The sequence below is a fragment of the Schistocerca gregaria genome, chromosome 4 (assembly GCF_023897955.1).
Source record: "Schistocerca gregaria isolate iqSchGreg1 chromosome 4, iqSchGreg1.2, whole genome shotgun sequence".
NCBI lineage: Eukaryota > Metazoa > Arthropoda > Insecta > Orthoptera > Acrididae > Schistocerca > Schistocerca gregaria.
The window spans coordinates 170,539,936-170,560,522 of NC_064923.1; the positions used below are offsets into that span (position 1 = coordinate 170,539,936).

General features: G+C 40.7%; 1 protein-coding gene across 1 annotated transcript in view; it reads right to left on the reverse strand.

Moving 5' to 3' along the window:
• LOC126267020 (nephrin-like) overlaps window positions 1–20,587 on the reverse strand; it is a 191,922-nt gene that overhangs the window by 123,055 nt on the left and 48,280 nt on the right. Inside the window, exons 3-5 of the mRNA XM_049971793.1 lie at window positions 19,185–19,393; window positions 12,099–12,209; window positions 6,804–7,010 (exon numbers count right to left, since the gene is read on the reverse strand). Of these exons, the coding sequence (XP_049827750.1) occupies window positions 6,804–7,010; window positions 12,099–12,209; window positions 19,185–19,393 (527 nt within the window). The remainder of the gene's footprint in view (window positions 1–6,803; window positions 7,011–12,098; window positions 12,210–19,184; window positions 19,394–20,587) is intronic.

The following is a 20,587-nucleotide window of genomic DNA, read 5'->3' on the forward strand; positions in this document are numbered from 1 at the left end:
TTTTTTGTTCTTCTCTTTCAGAGCGAGAATTTCTTAAATAGCTATTAGAAACGCAGTAATGTGAGACATTTTGATCTTACTTAATTTGGAGATATTATACACCTGCGTTGAGAACAATGTTCCACCAGCATTTTTAAAATCAACTGTATGCCTTAGAATTACATGTAATGTCTTCATAGCTTTATTGACTAAACCATCGTACGAAAATCTTGCAAATAAAAGACATTGACACGTTGCACTTACAACTCCATACGAAAGGACTGCTTAACGGAAAGACCAGTAATGAATGTTTGTACGATTTCATCCATGATGTGGCAACTGGAACAACTCTTGGGACGTGCAGCAGGGTACAGGAAACCCAACAGCACTGTAAAGGGTTTGTGACGTTTGACATTTTTACTCTTCGATTACAATAGATAGCGGAAATGTTGTCGTATCAGAAAATAATACTTAACAACCATGTTCATATGTTAGTGCAGTATAAAAATAACACTATAAAGCAGATGAGGACATTAGGCCTACTGCCATAAAACTGTATTTCGAAGACTGGAGGAATACGTTCGTAGCTATTCTGTTTTATTAAACATTTTACGTAGTACAAATTGACACGAGGGTTTTGCTGACATAATCCAGTTGCACTTTAGTCTCTGAACAAGGTACGTGTGCTACAATATTGGCCATAAAGTTTATTTGTTTTACATCGTTAACAGTGGGCGAATTAAACTGGTTTGTTTATATAACTTTGCACCACTTGTAAGCTGTGCTGTAACAGTTTATAACCAGTTTGGTGACCACTTGCACAAATCCGCCCTCAACGGCGGGTAGTTTTCAGCTCTGCATGTCCGTAATTCTAGAGATGGCAAAAATCTGAAACAGTGATTACCACGCCCTAAGTAGGTAGAAACGTTGCTTCCTTTTTTGTATTTACAGACTTATTACTATTACGTAGGGGGTTTTATTTGCCATGTGAACGGATCTGACAATGGTGAACTAAGCGTGTACTTTTAATGTCTTCAGTAGTGCTGACTCTGTAGCATAGATAATAGTTTACCCTCTTCATCTGGTAAGCAATCGTCATCAGAATCATATCCACCTTATTTATAGGGTCACGCGTAGTAGCCATGATGTGTATATCTTGTTCGCATAAGACGAACACAAAGCTGAGTTCAAGGATATTTCATTTTAGGTTGCTGTGGCCTGTTGCTATAAGAAACTACGATTGTTACTGTTTACAAAAAGGTATCGCCAACCAAGTAACCGAAAACTAATGAATATTTCCCTCTATTTATGTGCAATATGTTACATTTAATTAAGCTAAGGATCGTTCCCAGTTATTACTTTGTGAATCTTCCTGCATTTCAATTCTGACGTTCTTGTAGCCAAAATCACCCGTTTTATCTTGAAATGTCGTCTCTTTCCAGCTCCAATTTCACCCCAAGGCTGCGGCAAAGCTAAGAACGTCATTTATATATATACATATATATATATATATATGAAGAAAAAAAATGTCGTACTTCGTGGTTGGCATACGATACTTCATCCCAATTTAAGACCAAAGTGTATGTAGCAAAACCTAGTCTCACCAACAGGTTTAGTAGAAATGCGATTTAAAAAACGAGGCTCTGGCAACGATGTAACTGCACCCCACTTGGCCAAAAACTGGTAATATGAACTCAAAACTAATTGTTCCATTAGCTCTGTGAGACGAGGCAATGACATGTACGAGTCACTTTTGCACTTTTTGTTTATGGGTAAAGCATCAAACTGTATCCAATACGCACACTCACAATGCTATATCTTGCACGTTTGTCCCTGTCACTGTTAAATTTACTTTAATATTAAGACATACCATGAAATTCTTACAGACGTAAACGGACACTACGCTTCGTCCATGACATAAATGAAGCTAACATAAAATAACAGTGAATACAGTAACCTCTTCTTTATCCAACGAGATACAATAAAACACACACACACACACACACAACAAGTAGGCTACACTAGAATGACATTATGCTACGCACTATAATTTCATTCTGTATTTTGACGTCCAGGCTAGTTTTCCCAAAGCCGGTATGTACATGTGCGAGCAATGTTCACTTTAGAGAAAATTTTGAAAGCGACCACCTTTATTTTCAAACACTTCGTCAGTTGAGAGTGAAATTTTCGCTCTGTAGCGAAGTGTGCGCTGATATGAAACTTCCTGGCACACAGTTTTAATCTGCCAAGAAGTTTCACTACGTCACTCGTTCCATCGTACTTTGCTGGACCCTACGCAACGCAGCTGCATCCAGTTTTGCTGAAGCGGCATCCACACGATCTATAAAGTCGTGTACATCCGTTGGTGGAATACTACATTTTTTCTCCTTTATGTGTTCCCACAGATAAAACCTCTTACATTAAGGTCCGTGAAACGTGGAGGCCAAAACATGGGACCTCCACGATTAATCTGCTTCCATGGAAACGCATCATTTAAAAATTATGCACATTCATTCCAATGTGTAGTGTCGCCGAACACCAAGTGAAATGTTTTCTGGTTCGCCTGGCAACGTACACGTTAAATGGGCGCATTCAGATTGTCTGGGAATAAGTATGGGGCCAAATGCACTCGTTCCATGATTCCAGTCCACAGATTTCTGCCAAAGTGTTCCCGAAAACCATATTTACGGATGACATGCGAGATTTGTTCTGATCAGTAATGGATGTTGTGGAGGTTGAGTGAAGCTAGATTCGTCCGTATATACACTGCATCAACGACCAACATTATTGGTTTACGCAGACGATCTGTAACTAAGATGTCACCACTGCAACCATCAACTGCCCACTTGACAGTTGATGTTTTGAGTGCTGACATCACAGTTACAGAGAGTCTGCATAAGACAGTTATGCTGGCTACTGATGTAGAGTATATATATATATATATATATATATATATATATATATATATATATATATATATATATATATATACGGATCGTGATAAATCCTTCAGCATCAACTAAGGCCTGAAGATGGCGCACCGAAGCGCCGAAACTTGTAGCTGCACAATCATACTGTAGGTATTTCATTTTCTTACAATTGTGAACGGCCGTGGTCCCCATGAGCTCCAGTAAAAAGGATGGACATAAAAAGAAAAGGAAGGAAATCGATAGTGCCGTTTCAAAGGAATCCTCCTGGTTTTTGCCTGAAGTGATTTAGGGAAATCACGGGAAACCTAAATCAGGATGGCCTGCCGAATGCGAGTCCAGTGTGCTAACCATTGCGCTACCCCGCTCGATATGACTGTATGATCGAGCTAACAAAATATTTAAGGGCAGTGGTAATTGGAACAGAAAGGAAGAAACCATGAAATTCTATGGACAGTGGCTTTGCAGAATCTTTTAATACGTTTTTGTCCTTGACAGATGATAATCAATAGTTATTTTATCCTTGGAAGATGACAATCGATGGTTAAATTTTATCTCTGACAAAAATTATCTCGCCTGACCACATGTAAACTCGACCAAACCCACATTACACAGTATTTATGGCGCTCTCCGACGTCCGACTCTCCAGTCGGCAAAACTCAGCGTTGCCAGGAGCACCTCCGATGATGTCCAGTGTAACACTGGAGAAACGTCAGGAACGGAAAAGTTTCTTCGACCACGGCCATACACCCCGGAATATAAATCAGCAACTATGGCATCTGGTCGCGAAAGCTTTCATTGTACAACGTGTTTAATTTTTCCCTAAACAAGGGAGTACTGATCTAATGCATGCTCTCGCGGCTATATGCACTGATGAAATACTCTCGTGTTTCAAGCAGCTTCAAGTGTTTAAATGTGCACGAGCTTTCGGCAGAGATCTCCTCTGACATTGTCAAGTAGTTGACAACGGCAGAGGAGATCACTGACGAAAGCTCGAGGCCAGTGAACCGCTTTCCGCGTCTTAAAACTCGAGAATATTTTAGTAGGAGTCCTGTTCTGTTTCTGATATCAATGCAGTAACACCTCAGCTAACTATTCAGTCGACTGTACATCACGCATGGGTTCATGGCACGTGACATACGCTTTATCTGCCCAAATCAGTTATGAATTGTACATATGAAGGCATGTTTCGTCAGACCAACCACCCAGCATGGCCGAAGCTAAAATACATTTACATTCAGCATTTATCTGCCAGAAAAGGTGTTATTAAATTTGCTATTTCAGGATTGACAGAAGAAGAGGGTGCTCTCTGAGCAATTTCAACTTAGTGAAATTGTCCAAGTAGCTGCTTCTTGTCGCCCTGGAGCGCTTCTGCCTAGCTTATGAGATGTCCTAATGAACCATTTTTCTCCTAAAGGTTGAGGTTTGAGGTTCGCGATAAGTGCTTGAGAATGACAGACGATCAAAATCTGCTAATATCACAGACAATAAGTAGATCACAGTCTGTATCAACTACGAGTATGTTTTCTTTTTTAAAATATATTGAGGCTGTGGATCCCCATAAGAACAAAACTCTAAAGACAAATTATGGCCTATAAAGTGCTTAATAATCTACATAATGAAGATAGAGATGTAGTAAATATAAATGCAATCGAAGAACACTGGCCATTAAATTTTAGAAATTTGTGAGTTAATAACTCCCACGAAAAAAAGACGAAAACAATGAGCCTATTTTTGTACATGTAGACCACGTTACCTTCCTGGAATTAGAAATTGGATCAAATGAATTGTAGGAAAGCTACAGGCGAAGGCCTAAATGCAGTATTATGGACATATGAGGGCCCAATATTAAATCAGAGAATCCTGAATTTAATGAATACACGTAAGATTTCAAGATCCGGTTCGCATGTCAAGTTATGCCTACATTTAAAAAATGAGCTACAAAGAGGTGTTAAATTTGCCGTGGAATGAGTGTTTCGAATAGAGAATATGAAACATGTGTAAGAATATTAAGTAAAAGAGTATGAGCCATCACAGACATTTCATCATTAGAAGAACAAAATAGCTTTAGAAAGGGACGATTCTGTACAGTTGCCACATTTACAGTTACTCAGAAAACAGAAAAGTAAAAGGAATAAAACTTTGAAACTCATATAGCTGTTTTTGTTTATGAAGACGTATTCGGCAGAATAAGCAGGGAAAAATTATGTGAAATTGCGCCCCGAAATGGAAGGTGTAATAAGAAAATACACACAACCAAAATGAAAGGTAGGTTTGTAGCTTGTCTCGTATGATGTTTACAATTTATATACATGGTCTGATTACAGAATGGATGTTTAAAATTAAGGGAGGTATTTGTATAGCACCGAATTTTACGCTTAACACTATGCTGTTTGCTGATGATCAGATTATTATAAATGAAACTAAAGACGAGGTGCAAAGGACAAAAAAGAATTTAGCGCTATTGTATAACGTAACCATCGTCGAGGTTACAACAGAAGGAAGTTACTTGGGGATTATAATTTTAACATTACTATTATTAAAACAAAGACACTGACCTTCAAAGATAATTATACTGTTAGAACTAAAACTTTAGTCAGTAATACTTTATTGTAACAAGTCACGGGTTTTAATTACTTAGGAACATACGTCAGTTAATTGTATCAGAAGGATTTTTTTTAATTACCCACGTTCCAGGAACATTAAGTTCAATAAATAAAAGCCTACAAACCAAAACAATAAAAGAAAAACTAACAAATTTCTATAAAGTAATAGATGTGACTGATTTTCTCCATGAGTCTTTAATGCAAATGCCCGTAACGGGAAAACATGGCGCAGAAACAATGTAAGCTGTACTACGGATCTTTGAAAGAAAATCATTAGGTCATACGAGTCTCGTTGCACACTGTTTCCAATTTGGGGCCAAATGTACGTCCCAACAGTGTAATATAGCGAGAGTTTGGTGATTATTTGGGCATCTATATTGCAGTATTTCATGGGCCCCATGGTTACTGTGCAAGGTAACATTACGTCCAAGGATTATGTGACCTTTTGGATGAGCAGGTACATCCGTGGTACAATGTCTGTTTCGCAGTGGTAACCCTGCGTTCTCACAGCTCGCGTAGTTCAAGTCCGGTTTCGTGAGCACGACGACGAATTGTCGCAACTAGCCTTGCCACCACAGTCACCAGATCTCAATATTATGATGCCTTTGTGGTCTTCTCTGGAGAGATGATTGTGTGGTTACTATCCAGTTCCATCATCGATAACTGAATTTGCCGCTTTATAGCTGGAAGAATAGTATACGATTCCCTTGGATCCCGTACAGGCGCTGCATTTATCCATTCTGAGACGTCTGGGTGCTGCTTTGAATAGCAAAGGTTTTTCTGCACCATATTAGGGATGGTAATGCGATGTGTTTTTGGTGTTTCCATAAATTTGTCCACCTCCCGTACAGGCCGGAGAGAAGAAGATATGCAGGAAGTCCAAAGATACGATGGGCACACATGAGGCCAGAACAGGTGTCAGGATACTGCTGCATCCATTTTCAATAAGCTGTCATTCGAATTCAAAGGTCTTAGCAGTAATCCATGCGCTTTCAAATCGAAACTGAAGAGTTTCCTCATGAGTCACTCCTTCTATTCTGTCGAGGTGTTCCTTGAAAAATTAAGCTGATTCTTATCGTATTGCTGATAGCGTTTACTTAAACTTATGGACTGACTTTTTTCGCGTTCATGAAAATTTATCTTTATCTGTTTTGACTTTTATGTTGTAGTTTCATGTACTGACACGTTCCATGACCTTGTAGAATTGCTCCTCAATTTGTTCCTACGGAACTTGACACGCAAGTAAATACAATAAATAAATAGTGATACGGGCTGGGCAGCCGGTACTCACGGTTCATCTCGAGAAGCACCGTGGCCGTCATGGGCGGGATGAGGTCGCTGTTGACGGCTTGGCACGTGAAGGAGGCATGCAGGTCTGCGCGCGACAGCCGCGGCAGGATGAGCATCTGCTCGCGCACGGTGGGGAACGCCGTCTCCAGCGCCCTGGACTCCAGCACGCTGTCCTCTCGCCACCAGCGCAGCGTGGGCGGCGGCCTCCCTGTGACCACGCACGAGTTGTGGGCGTTACTTGCACAAGTACTGGAGCCATCCACCCTTTACAGCTCTATCTGTACCAGGAATTGTTTCAGGCTTAGGCAAACTTTCGCTAGTTGAATACAATTAGAGTGAGTTCTCTGTTGATCCATCTTGGTTATGGGACGGCGGCCGGTCGGATATTTACGAAAGATAAATCACCAAACAACCCTATGTTTTGATATGTTGTTGTTTTATTTACACGACCAGTTTCGGCACCTCATTAAACCCATCTTCTGGCCTGTATGCACTCTATGTATAGAGAATCAGATACATCGATGCATGCCTTTGATATTGTCAAGTCTTCGAAGTACACACTCCATAAAAGTTCGCGGAAACCAGGTAGTGATGGTTCCGGTTTGCTTGTCTCGATATATCTGATTCTGCATACGTGAAGTGCATAGGGGCCTGAAGGTGGCATTGATGCTGAAAGTGGTCTTCTGAAAATATACGACTGTTAAGTGATTTTTCTTTGGCAAATAATTACATGTAGGGTGCTCCTGAGAATCTGAATAAATGCGCTGAACGGATAACCGAAACACACCAATAATCCAAAATACAACAGCTGTATACTGTATTTAATGGGCGTTGCATTTGAAAGATCAATGTTGCTTACAGGTAACTCACCTGCAACAAACCGTAGGGAACATCTGTGTTTAGTTACTAGGGAAATGGGTAGGCCAACGCTTAGAAAGGTAATCGGTCGCAAATGTGATGCAAGGGTAGGCTCCCCAAAGTTAAATCAATCAGGAATTTATTTCAGGGTTATCTGACGGTCATCTTCCGGTGGGGAAACTTGAGCCATGTGAATACTAATTAATTCTAAATGAAAATATTCGTTCTTATTGTAACAAAACTGGAAGGTTCCGTTGTTTTTCAAAATTAGATGAATTGTGCACGGATTAACAGCACATAGTGAACCGGAATTTTGCTATGTTTATATTTAGATCAAGTCTGTAATGAAGTATGAAAAACTACCGGACAATTAATATAATAAGTCAAGCTCGTAAATCAAGCTCGTAAATTTGTGACCAGAGTGACACACGAAAAACGAAGAGAAAAATTTTATGTACTGACACAGGCGTCTGACAGGTACACTTCTGAAGACTCCAAAAGAAGCTCGTACAGACTGGATGGATAGAAGTCTGATAAATGAACTCTGCCCTAGAGAAAGTGATAATAATGACTGACGATAAGGAACAAATGAGACAAGAATGGGAATAAGCGTTAGGTGATGATTTTATCACCAACGCTTTTCCATATTTATAATGAGTAACTAAAAGTTAAATCGTTAGGGAAAGCAAGATACGTAATACTGGGAACGGACAGTATAAACAAGAGTATGCAGCGATGGCGCAATGAGAACAATAATTACAACTGTTGATGATCACAGAAGTGAGAAAAAACTATAGAGTGAGGGCGGGTTGTAACAAAGTGATTAAAATCAGCAAATATGAATATTTCTCCAAAATTTTACTATAATGAAACAAATAATATATATGCTGAGACATATGTTTCCAAAAACAAAGTATCTGCAAGGAAGAGAAAGAGAGGAAGAGGAAAGCTTGAAGTGGAGGATGATATGAGAAATCGATATTACCAGAAAATGAAGGAAGAGCCACGTGAGGGAGGACAATGGAGAGCGTTCTTTGTGTATATTTCATTAGATAGAATTCCAAATAAGGCTATCCAAAGTTCAGTTTGATCTCAAAAACAAGGAAGCTATTAGAGACACAATTCTGACACTTCACTTGTACGGAGATGCCACAGCCTGCAACCCCACTGACTGCAACGAACTTATGGATACTAGACGACGACCGCTTGGGCAGTAACTACTTTGATAGTATGTGTGTATGTCGCTTTGATTCCATTTGCGAAAAACTGGAGGTCGTAACTCACTGTTGAAGACCCATACCAGACCAGGTGAAATTGATAAAAATAAGAAAAGAAGAATATTTTATTATGTTTCAGGCCGCCATAGTCATACTTCTAATGAATCGAAGAATCAGTAATTTTGATCCATTGCAGATATACGTGTCGATAGAGCAACTTGTAACTGGGGCGGTGTCTAATGGCTGCTAGGCCTGCGTTTGGACTTCCCTGCATGTGGGTTTTAACGGAACTTCCAGTAATATTATTTATTCTTCGGTAAGACAAAGAAACCCGTCTCGAAATATGTATATTATTTATGTCCTTCATTTATTTACTACGTTAATCGAAACTGAAGGACTAAAAATAGGTACAGGTGGAAAATTAAATAAAAATTAAAAATTCTTGTCAAACAACAGCCTGAACTTGGCAAAAAAATTTCTGATGGTATATCTCGATACTGCATCAAATGTAATGTTACGGAAGGATACTGATTATTAAATAAATTGTTAAAATAATAAAATTCTCTGCAGTACCTATTAGGGAACGAATATGTGAAAATGCTGAGTAGAATACGTACGGGTTGATGGGAACATGTTAAGACATCATGAAATAAATTCCATGATATTTGAGGTAGCCGTAGCAGGTAAAAATCATGAGGTAAGACATATACTTTAATTAATTGAGGCCCTTGAGGTGAAGAGGCTGGCTCAGGAAAGAAATCACAGTAGGTCATAGCAAACTAATCAAAGGAAAGATGAGCTCACATAAGACAAATAAAAAGGAACGCAGTTTAATTCGATCATCGGGGCTCCTATTGATATAACTGATAATGATAGTTGTAATGCAAGTGCGAGAAAAATTTTCATTGATCAAGACATGTATACATTACATAACAAGCATTAAATTTTCGAACACATTTCAAGGACAACATTTTGTTTTATGCATGTTGTCTTCATTGCAATCATTCATTTCAGTCACTTCATTTCAATGAAATTATGAAAACCGTGATTCAGATAGAACTGCAGAATGCTCACATGGTAGCCACAAAGTTGGTAAGGAGTTTTCGTGACAGGGAATTAGATTCCTCCACCAGCGATTCTGACATCCCTCTAATGGTCGTCGATCCAAGTGGGGGTGCTGCAGGAAACCCCAACAGCGCACAGCTGGATTTAAGTTGCGAAGGCAGGGGGGGGGGGGGGGGAGGGGAGGGGAACAGGAGGCCAGTCCATTCACTGAACATACTCTCGTCCTAAGAATTCCTCCACCTATTCGATGCGGTCGCACACTGTCATCCATAAATATAGAGTGAAGTCAGAATGCAGACCACTTTACAAGAGAGATTCCGAACGTCACGAACTATACAGACTGATTTTTTAAAAGAACACACAGCCGTTTGACTGTTTCATTGTTTATTTATGTAGAAACCAGGTTTCGTCTTTTTATGGCATTTTCAAGTATTTGCTAAAAGCAAAAATTGCACACAGTAAGCCCACGTAAAATTTCAAAATATGTACAATGTGTTAAGCAATGAATGTAAAATTGGCGTATAATTGCGAAATATGAGCTTACATTTTATATCTTTAACGTAAATTGCAGGACACTTAAGCTCAAAGTTGGCCATAAATTAACTAAATTATTGGCTCCCCATGACATGCAAGAAGTAACATCACCATCTTCTAACTGATCAGTAAATAATCGTGGGTTCACGTCACACTTAGTAAAAACAGGCTTACGCTGGTAAGTAAAAGATGAGCACATTTCCTTAAACGTAATGACAGTGAAATCACGGAGTGTCTGTATTAGGGCAACTGAATACTAAAACGACTGTCATAGATAAATAACTGTTAATGTTAAATATTTTCAAGCTATATATAATTGTCTTTCGGGTGGCACTGTGCGTCATCATCTTTGATAAACTTGTGTACTTCAACCTACATTAAGTTGGATAAGGAACTAAAGTCTAGAAGGAACAAAACGAAATAAAACTCAAAGGCAGTGAGTCACATATCAGAATGTAGTAAGTGCCATTGTTAATACAAAATACGAAAGTTAACAATAGGAGTTAAAAACGCGGGGGGTGGACGGGTAAATGGATGCTTGCTGAAGAGGGATGGGAGAGATATAGGAATATACATTGTAGTGTGAAGACATAAAATTAACACAATTAAGATGATTAACAGTGTAATTAAGAAAGAAAGATGGTTTAGGAATCAAGTGCAGGGTGGGGCAGCCGGCAATGTCAAAGGATAATGGCGAGATGGAAATGTGGGAAAAACAATGTTAGAGGTGATTATGTGTAGGAGTTGGTTAGGAGGGGCTGAATGAAATGATAGTGGGGACATGAGAGCATATTTGATTAAATGTTAAAGCAGAAAAAATCAAAATGAGAGTGAAGAGGTTCGAGGAAGATGGTGTATTGGATGGTGAGGGGCAAGAAACTTCCACGGACCTACCCATAAGCGAGTGACTGAAGGCTCAAAGTAAGGTGATGTGGTTAAAAGACACTCTGATATATAACTGCTCTGATATATAACATAAGCGTCGAGGAATGGGAGAGAGGGCACGGTGGGGAACGAGAGTGACCCATAGATTAGGTTGGTATAGTAATGCTGGCAGGGTGGAGAGCATGGGATGAGATAATGGGAGACTAGAAGACACGGGGCGGAAGGGTTTGGCAGGTGGTAGGGGTGTGGGATGGGTGGGGAGTCTAAGATGGATAGAAAACACTAGACTGCAGTCATAGTGCAATATTTATGAAATATTCTAGAAGCAGAAAAATATATGGTAATCATAATATGCTTATGAAAATGTAGAAAACTGTATACAGATTGAGGTGGACTTCATACAGATTATTTCCTATAATAGGTAGTTAAAAATTGAGGTCCGACTCAAGTAAAGTCTGTTGGTTATCACTACAACATTACAAAGTGTCATTTTGTTAAATTGGGATAAACTACAGGAAACCATCCTTGAGAATATAAGAAGCAAAATGGTCGTATGGGCTGTCAGAGGACTATTATTTACACCTTAAAGTGCACTGACAACCCTTGGAACGCAGTTTTGGTCATATGTCCATTTGACCTCTTTTGCTCCTCATCTGTTTCCTGCAGTTCGTCCTCCTTTGTATTTGTAATCTTTCGCTGCTGTTGGCATGTGTGCATATTACTGCAACAGTACATACCTCCGGACACCATACACGTCAGCCTCATGGTGTCGCCTTCCACGTACGGCATCGTCAGGCGCTGCAGCTCGTTGCCGTGTGTGTCGATAATCCTCATCGCCTGCGGGGGAACTGCGAACACGCACCAGTGGTAGTACAGTCCGCAAGGTATAGTTACGTTGTGGAATGAAGAATGGAAGCGAAAGAAATTACGTCATCGAGAAAGAAAAATTGTTATAGGTCTCACATCCTAACTGTATGGAGTGGCGCACTGGTAAAACGCTATGTTCCCATTCGCGAGAATGATGGTTCGTCAAATCACCGTCTGTCCATCCGTATTTAAGTTTTTCGTTGATTCCCTAAATCGCTTAGGGAAAATACGGGTATGTTTCATTTGAAACGAAGTCGTTCAAATTGGTTCTCCATAATTCCCGAATCCAAGCATGTGTTGCGAGACGGCTTAAACCCTAATATTCCTCAATACACATATTACCGACGGTAGCAACATCCGCACCATTTGTGATAAAGTCGCTGCTTTTTTTACAGAAATATTACCTCAGCATGTTCAGAGTAGTGTACAGACACACCCAGTTGCACTCATAGCTCCTTATTAATAAGTGGTTTCTGTGTATTGGTGTAGGCTGGCCAGCTCAAACTCAATTGATTTCTGATTGTGTGTTCACTTCAAGGCATCTGAGAATTTTGATAAACTAAATGTATATCTGGCAACGTATTCCGGATGCTTGCCGTAACGTTCAAACTTATCCAGGTTCGCCACGGAGTGCGAGTTTGTGAATCTAGCGTCATATTTATACCAGTACGGGGATCGGTCCGCATTTCGAGAGCGTGATTGTATTCGACGTACAATAAATTACTAATACTGAAACTTGTATGCAACTTTGGATAATCACGTGTAGGCTACACGCTTCGCCCCATGCTGTACAATGTTCAGTTGCCTAAGGAAGACCACCCCGATTCTCCCTTGTTTTTGAACAACTGTTATAAGTTCATTCATTACTTCTCTGATATACCATGTTGATCTGACACATTCTGATATTGAAGGCTGATTTGTCTTGGGGAATGTAGTTCATATAATTCCTGCTTAACTTTATCTTATATCGTGTGCTACATTACTTTACCTCCACATATGGACATGAAATAATGCTTTTATTGTTCAATTTTTCTGCAATGCTACCACTAAGTCGCTCTTTATTAGGCCATTGAATTTTAACACTATGTACCCTGTATTGCTAACCCTGTTTAGTTTTCTCTTATATCTGTGATCATATAACTTTTCAGTAATATACTGGGAACCTCAGCTTCCATCATTTACTGGGATACCATTTGTTCCTGAGTCCCGGCCTGTTGGCATATGTGATAACACTGAACTGTGTATCGTACTCAGAAATTATATATAGTATATGCTACAGACACATTTGCCTCAAGTATACTTCAGTGGTTTTGCCACAAATTACATTGTTGAAATTATTGACATTTAATAGCGATTTTTAGATAACACACTGTGATTTGTATCTAGTGTTAATTGTACTCAAAAAAAGAAAATTAACGCATTTTTATAACCGTGATATGGTACCCACCCTGTTACCCTCCTTTCTGCAAATATTACTTAAGGCTGTACTATAATGGTTGTTGTCATTGTTATTCTATATTAAAATTTATGTTTTATGTCATGCTTCAAATTGACTAGACTTCTTTGTAGTATTATCTTTGAGGTTACGGGTACTTTGTCTACTCTTATTATATCCAGACTACATACGACCAGATTCGTATGTTTGCATGATGCAGGTTGCTGATGTGGGGAAATTACTGTTATCATTCATGAGCTTGGCGGCTAATGCGATTTCATAGGTCAACATGATTGACATGTGACTTACATTGGCCAATTTTTCGTAAGGAAGGTTTCTGTATATTCGTGTCATGAAGTTTTGTACATTGATGTTCAATTGTCATTTGTATCTTTTTAACGTTGATTCATGTAGTAGATGATGGTCGATGACCAAAAGTGAATGAATCAATTGTGGCAGTGCAGCCAAGTATTGTGAGTTTCATGAAAGATATCGTAATTGCTTCTCACACAAGTGATAAATGTATTTGTACTGTGCGTCACAATTTCATAATAAATTCCGCGACAACTTAGTGAGAGAATATATAGTTATTTGACGATTTTCTACCATCTAGGAATATATTTAACATATTTGCTACGTTTTCCTCCACTTGACGTAAAAAGTACAAGAAAGATAGGTTCATATTGTTTTTATGGTATTTTATATTCGTCTTCTCTGAGACCCCGCGATCTTCGTCTTGCCATTGTATTGGCATGTTGCCTACGCCACTTTCATATCACAGTCATGCATGATAAATGTTAAATCTGTATCCGAAAACTGTTTCTATTACAACATATTCTTCGTCAGGCATATGATGAAATTTTCCGGCAATTTAAAACTCTGGACAGCCCTGAGAGTAGTCGTACAAATTATGTATTTAAGAAAGGATAACTTTAATGTGGTTTATGGATCGCAGTTATATTAATTTGAAGATTTTCTGTCTTTAATCCATAACGCAACCCTATAAAGATGTCAAAACGAAGCTTATGAAGCACTAGTTAATCAAATGTATCATTTATTGAATTTAGAAATGTGTCATTTATTTAATTTAGAAACATATTTTTCGGGAAGAAATGATCCCATCATAATTTTGTTTAAAGTGATGTGACATTAGGCATAGTCAAAAATATGAAAACACTAGAACAACTGGTGAGTCGTTATCTGCGAACATTATTTCATGTCTGACACAAATTCTCAATAAATCCCCAGCAACTAACCGAGACAATAACTGGTTATTTTCTGCTTTTTTGCCACATAAAAATAACAAAAAAATTAAATGAATGTGTCACATATGTGCTGCATGTGTCCTTTTCAGAATGACCTTATAGGAATTTCCATTATCAACTACTTTTAGCGCCATCGTATTCCTGTGTGTCCTGAGACTGTTGTCACCATTCCTATCCGACTCTCGATTGTCACCTTCACATTAGTTTCCTCTGCATTACTTAGTTTCATGTCTTGTACGTTTCAAAATAGCATTCTCTGTCCCCTAATACTTCATTCGTATGCCGTCTCGAGAAGGAAGTTCACGCTTGATCACACTCTGACATTCTCATTTCGCTACCCGGTTTCTTGTTATCATTTTTAGCCATTCCGTATGTTCTTCCTCTTCTGCTTTTCTTTTGTTCAGAACGCATGTGTATAACGCGAAATTCAGCCGGAGACATCATATTAGCCAAGACGTCTAAGGCGGTAAAACACTAATATGGTTCTCACATGGGCTAGCAATGACGCTATTTGGCTTTAGTTCAGTAAGTAACCAGAATTCGTCGTTCAATAATTCCGAAACATCATAGAGAACGATTAATGTAATCACTTCAGTTCGTCAGTTCTGCGTTATCAGAGAGGAAGTTTCTAAATAGGTCTCGAAATAATAGAATGATGCTGAAAATCAAGTTTGCTTCGTCACTGTTAGCAGGGTTGCTTCCATATGAATCAACGCTTCACGCTTAGTTGAAGACAACATTCTTGTTACATTCATCTTTTTTTGTTATGCTCATAGTTTTTCTTGTATCTTTCCTAATACAGAAAGATCACACCACTACGGTCCATTGACTGGACCTCAGGACCAAGAAACATGAAATAATGAGCTAGAAATATTGAGCAGCAGGTTGCAGTTGTGGAAAAACAAGGAGAGCTATGTTTCAGAAAAAGGGTTTGCATCATCTTCCGGCAGAATAAAAAAGAAAGTGGGAAAAGTATCTCAAAATCAGTTCGAACGGAAAAGCATTTTTTTTTCTACCGAAAGCAACAATTAAACGAAATGAGCCCAGTTTCAGTAGCCCAGTTTCCATATGAAAAGGATTTCATCAACGAGTGCATGACAGACGGTAATCTGAAGCAGAAACTGTGAAATAGAATGTAACCTCTGAAAATCTGACTATGCACAAGAAAAAAAAACCTCGCTTTTTGAAAGCAAGAAGTACCCCGTTACTGAACTAGTAGAGCCAGCTCGACAACTGCGTGCATGCACGGACTATACGACAAAGATATTTACTCGCCGTTGACAGTCCAGACAATCACTAATAAGTGTACCTGAGGGTCGGATAATCGAGTCTGCACTGTATAAGTGTTAAGTAACATCGCCAGTTCGTTTCTTTTATGTACCTCTTTCACGAAATTATTGTTAAATGCTCCGAAAATTTTTGAATACACTTCTATGGAGAATTATCTTCGAGTCATCTTACGTATCTTAATGTATGTACAATTACAGGTTTATGATAAACTTCTATTTATACCTAGACGTTTGATGCAATGATTTTGAAACACCATACGCAGTGATCAGCTAGAACATTATGACCACCCACTCAGTAGGCGGTATGTACACCTTTGGTGCGGGTAGCAGTGGAGACACTTCGTGGCATGGAAGCAATGCGGCCTTGATTGGTCGGTGCAGGGACTGGTATCACATCCGCACTCCGAAGTCACCTAATTCGCGTAAACTCAATTGCAGGAGGGCGAAAGGCTCTGACGCCACTTTCAATCACATCCCAGTTGTGTTATATGGGATACAGTTCTGGCGAGATACGAAGGCAGCACATCAATTTTAACTCAACACATCAATTTCCCCCAATCACTCGATCCTGCTCCTTGTTTTGTGACATGACGCATTATCTTTTTGAAAAATGTCACTGCAGTCTGGTAACATGAAGGGGCGTACGTGGTATGCAACTGGTATACGATACTCCTTCGCCGTCATGGTGCCTTGCACGAGACACGGATGCCCATGTGATTGTTCCCCAGTGCATACTAGAGCCGGCACCATATTGTCTCTGTTCCGCAGTAAAGTTCAAGGAGCTGTTTACCTGTAAGATGGACTCACACCCTCCCACCAGCATAATGAAAAAGGTATCGAGGTTCAACAGACCACTTAACGTTCTGCCACCGCGCCAACGTCCAGTGCCGATGGTAAAGTATTTCAGTCACATATGCCGATTTCGTGGTGTTTACAGTGGCACATGCGTGAATCGTCCCCTGCGGAGGTCCACCGTTTGTAATGTTTGGTGCACTGTGTGTTGAGACACACTTGTGCTCAGCCGGGCCCTAAAGTCTGATTTCAGTTCAGCCACAATTCACCGTATGTCCTGTTTTAGCAATCTATCCAGCCTACGACGTCCGACATCTGTAATGAGGGGTGGCCGCCCAACCCCACAAGGTCTGGACGCAGTTCATTTGGATTCGCCACGTGTTGAAGACACTCACCACAGCATTCCTCGAATACTGACAAGTCGTCTAATTTCCGAAATGCTCGTGCCGAGCCTCTGGGCCATCACAAACTGCTCTCAGGTCATCTCAGATAGTTATATGAATTCGTAGTGTTTGTTCTTTCGCACATGCTAAAATATTAAGACACAAGTCCGAAAGACAGACACCTTGCATTCGTATAATTGATTCACCTAGAAGGGCAATGGATCCATCTTGTTCAGTGCAGATGCACAAATACATCCAAGCTCCTGCGGTAACGTCATAGTAGCGAGCATGGAGAAGGCCGACCTCGGTGGCCGAGCGGTTCTAGGAGCTTCAATCCGGACCACGCGGCTGCTACGGTCGCCGATTCGAATCCTGCCTCAGGCATGGATGTGTGTGATGTCCTTAGCTTAGTTAGGTTTAAGTAGTTCTAAGTCTAAGGGATTGATGTCCCCAGAGGTTAAGTCCCGTAGTGCTTAGAGCCATTTTTTCGAGCATGGATGAAATTGACAGGGACTTTGGGAAGGTGGCGCTCTGTGTGTCGGCCGTGAGGCGTGCCGAGATAGTCTGCGCAGTTGTGGTAACACTATGTCCCAGATGGCGCTTTGGTTCACGGACCCGCCTAGTAAGCAGGAGATGCCAGGTTCGAATCCAGGTCTGGTACACATATTCGCTCGTTGCCGCTGATACCGCGTAACGTCCTGATGCAACTCACATCAGTAATTCCGCACTTTCCTTTCTCCCTCTCTTCCTCCCCCTCGAACTTCAGTTTACATATAAACTTAGATACATCGCGCACCTTCCTTTCTCTATGACATTGAAAGCGTAAGTGTACAATTGCTGAAGTAATTTCTAACATATACAGGGTGTTGCAAAAGTGTACGGCCAAACTTTCAGGAAACATTCCTCACACACAAATAAAGAAAAGATGTTCTGTGGACAATTGTCCAGAAACGCTTAATTTCCATGTCAGAGCTCATTTTAGTTTCGTCAGTATGTACTGTATTTCCTCGATTCACCGCCAGTTGGCCCAATTGAAGGAAGGTAATGTTGACATTCATTTATGGGGCATTTGAAAGCTCTTGTCTACGTAACCCCGGTACCAAATGTAGAGACTCTTCGTGCTCGTATTGTGGACGGCTGTGATACAATACGCCATTCTCCAGGGCTGCACAAGCGCATCAGGGATTCCATGCGACGGGGGGTGGGTGCATTTATCCTCGCTAACGGAGGACATTTTGACCATTTCCTGTAACAAAGTGTTTGAAGTCACGCTGGTACGTTCTGTTGGTGTGTGTTTCCATTCCATGATTAATGTGATTTGAAGAGAAGTAATAAAATGATCTCTAACATGGAAAGTAAGCGTTTCCGGACACATGTCCACATAACATATTTTCTCTCTTCGTGTGTGAGGAATGTTTCCTGAAAGTATGGCCGTACCTTTTTGTAACACCCTGTATAGTGCACGAGTCAGTTACTATGTGGATAAACACTGTGGCTAATGATCTCTTGCACCAGTGAAATGTAAAAATTTTGAGCTTGGAAAAAATAAGTATCTGTACAACGCCGATTAATCGGCTGTACCATCCAAAGTGAGCGCTTCTGTAAAACTGTGAAGACCGACATGTTCGTATACACACAGACTATACTAAAAAGTGAAGATCGTGGAAATGATTTTGATAGATATTAGGGCACTGCATGGACCTTCGTTCACATATTATACAATACGAGACATCAGCAACGTAGAGTGCATTAAGCTAATCTGAAGAGCACGAGATGGTTCGGCGACACTCACCAACGACCTCGAGCCTGATGCGGGTGGTCCTGGAGGGCGACTCCCGAAAGTCGACCCTGCAGCGGTAGAGCCCCTTGTCGCTCTCACGCACTTCGCCGATGGCCAACTCGGGTGGCGACGTCGCCGTGCGGAAGAAGACGCGGTCCCCCACCAGAGCCATGTCCCGCCAGTGGGCGCCCGCCTGCATGGGCCGGTCGCGGGCGTCGTAGCTGCGGGCAAAGTGTTCAGCGTACGTCAGATGGCACCAGCAAGCAAACGACCGAAACTGCAAGTTATTGTGATCTTTTCATAGCTTTTGTTACTTGTAACAAGTAGACACCAGTGCCTAAGAGCTTTAATTTGTACGCTCAAGCACTGACGATGATCATTATGTGATCGAAAATTTATTTTGCTGTTAATAAATCATCAAAATTACGGCCAATGCTGAGCTTTCTTCTCATTTTATTTATCATATGGTCGTTGTGCACACAGCACTCTATGGAGCAGCCAAGAGTTGTATCCGCCAATGACAGGGGGAGTGAAGCAGACAAGGTTTTTCAGATGGTACTACTTGCGCCACTGACCTAACCTATACTGAGAGTGGTGTTTTAGGCAGTGGACATTACACATGGCTCAATGTAGCGTCGTCTGGCTATAGCCACTGGATTCCAAAGAGTCATAAGTGGGCCCGCACGACAAAAATAAGGGCATGTGTGTTCGGTCGCTCGGTATTACTTCGCTACTCCCCTGCCCCGTCACCGACGACGATTCATACAATCGTGGTTGGTGGTACTGGGAGCCTGGTGTGGTTTGTGCAGGGAAATTGTTTAGGAACTCGTTCGAAAGTGGGCCTCCGTGTTTCAGCGTCAGTGCTTTACTTCTACCTGAGCCCCAGTTGTGGAAGAAAGATGAGTTGCTCAGTGAACTGTGTGCCGAAGGCGGCAATAGTGGTAACAGCATAGGTGAAGAACTGCAGTTATTACAATAACAGCGGAGTGGCCAACGTTTCTAGGCGCTGCAGTCTGGAACCACGGGGCCGCTGCGGTCGCAGGTCGAATCCTGCCTCGGGCATGGATGTGTGTGATGTCCTTAGGTTAGTTAGGTTTAAGTAGTTCTAAATTCAAGGGTACTGATGACCACAGCAGTTAAGTCCCATAGTGCTCAGAGCCATTTGAACCATTTTACTACAATAACTGATGGGGGTACCGATCACAGGTGCTTAGACGTCGGCTGGTTTTTTTTTTGCTTCTTTGTACTTAAATCGCATGGAAGAAAGTTAGTCCACTTATGAATTGCAGGCGTTAGCAGTGTTCCTTACACTTCGAAAAGGTGCTTTAAATTTGATGTTTCTTCTGAATGCGTGCAAAGTTTCAAAGAATCTGTTAGATGGTATAGCCGTAGTAAACCCCGAAAATGACATCCAC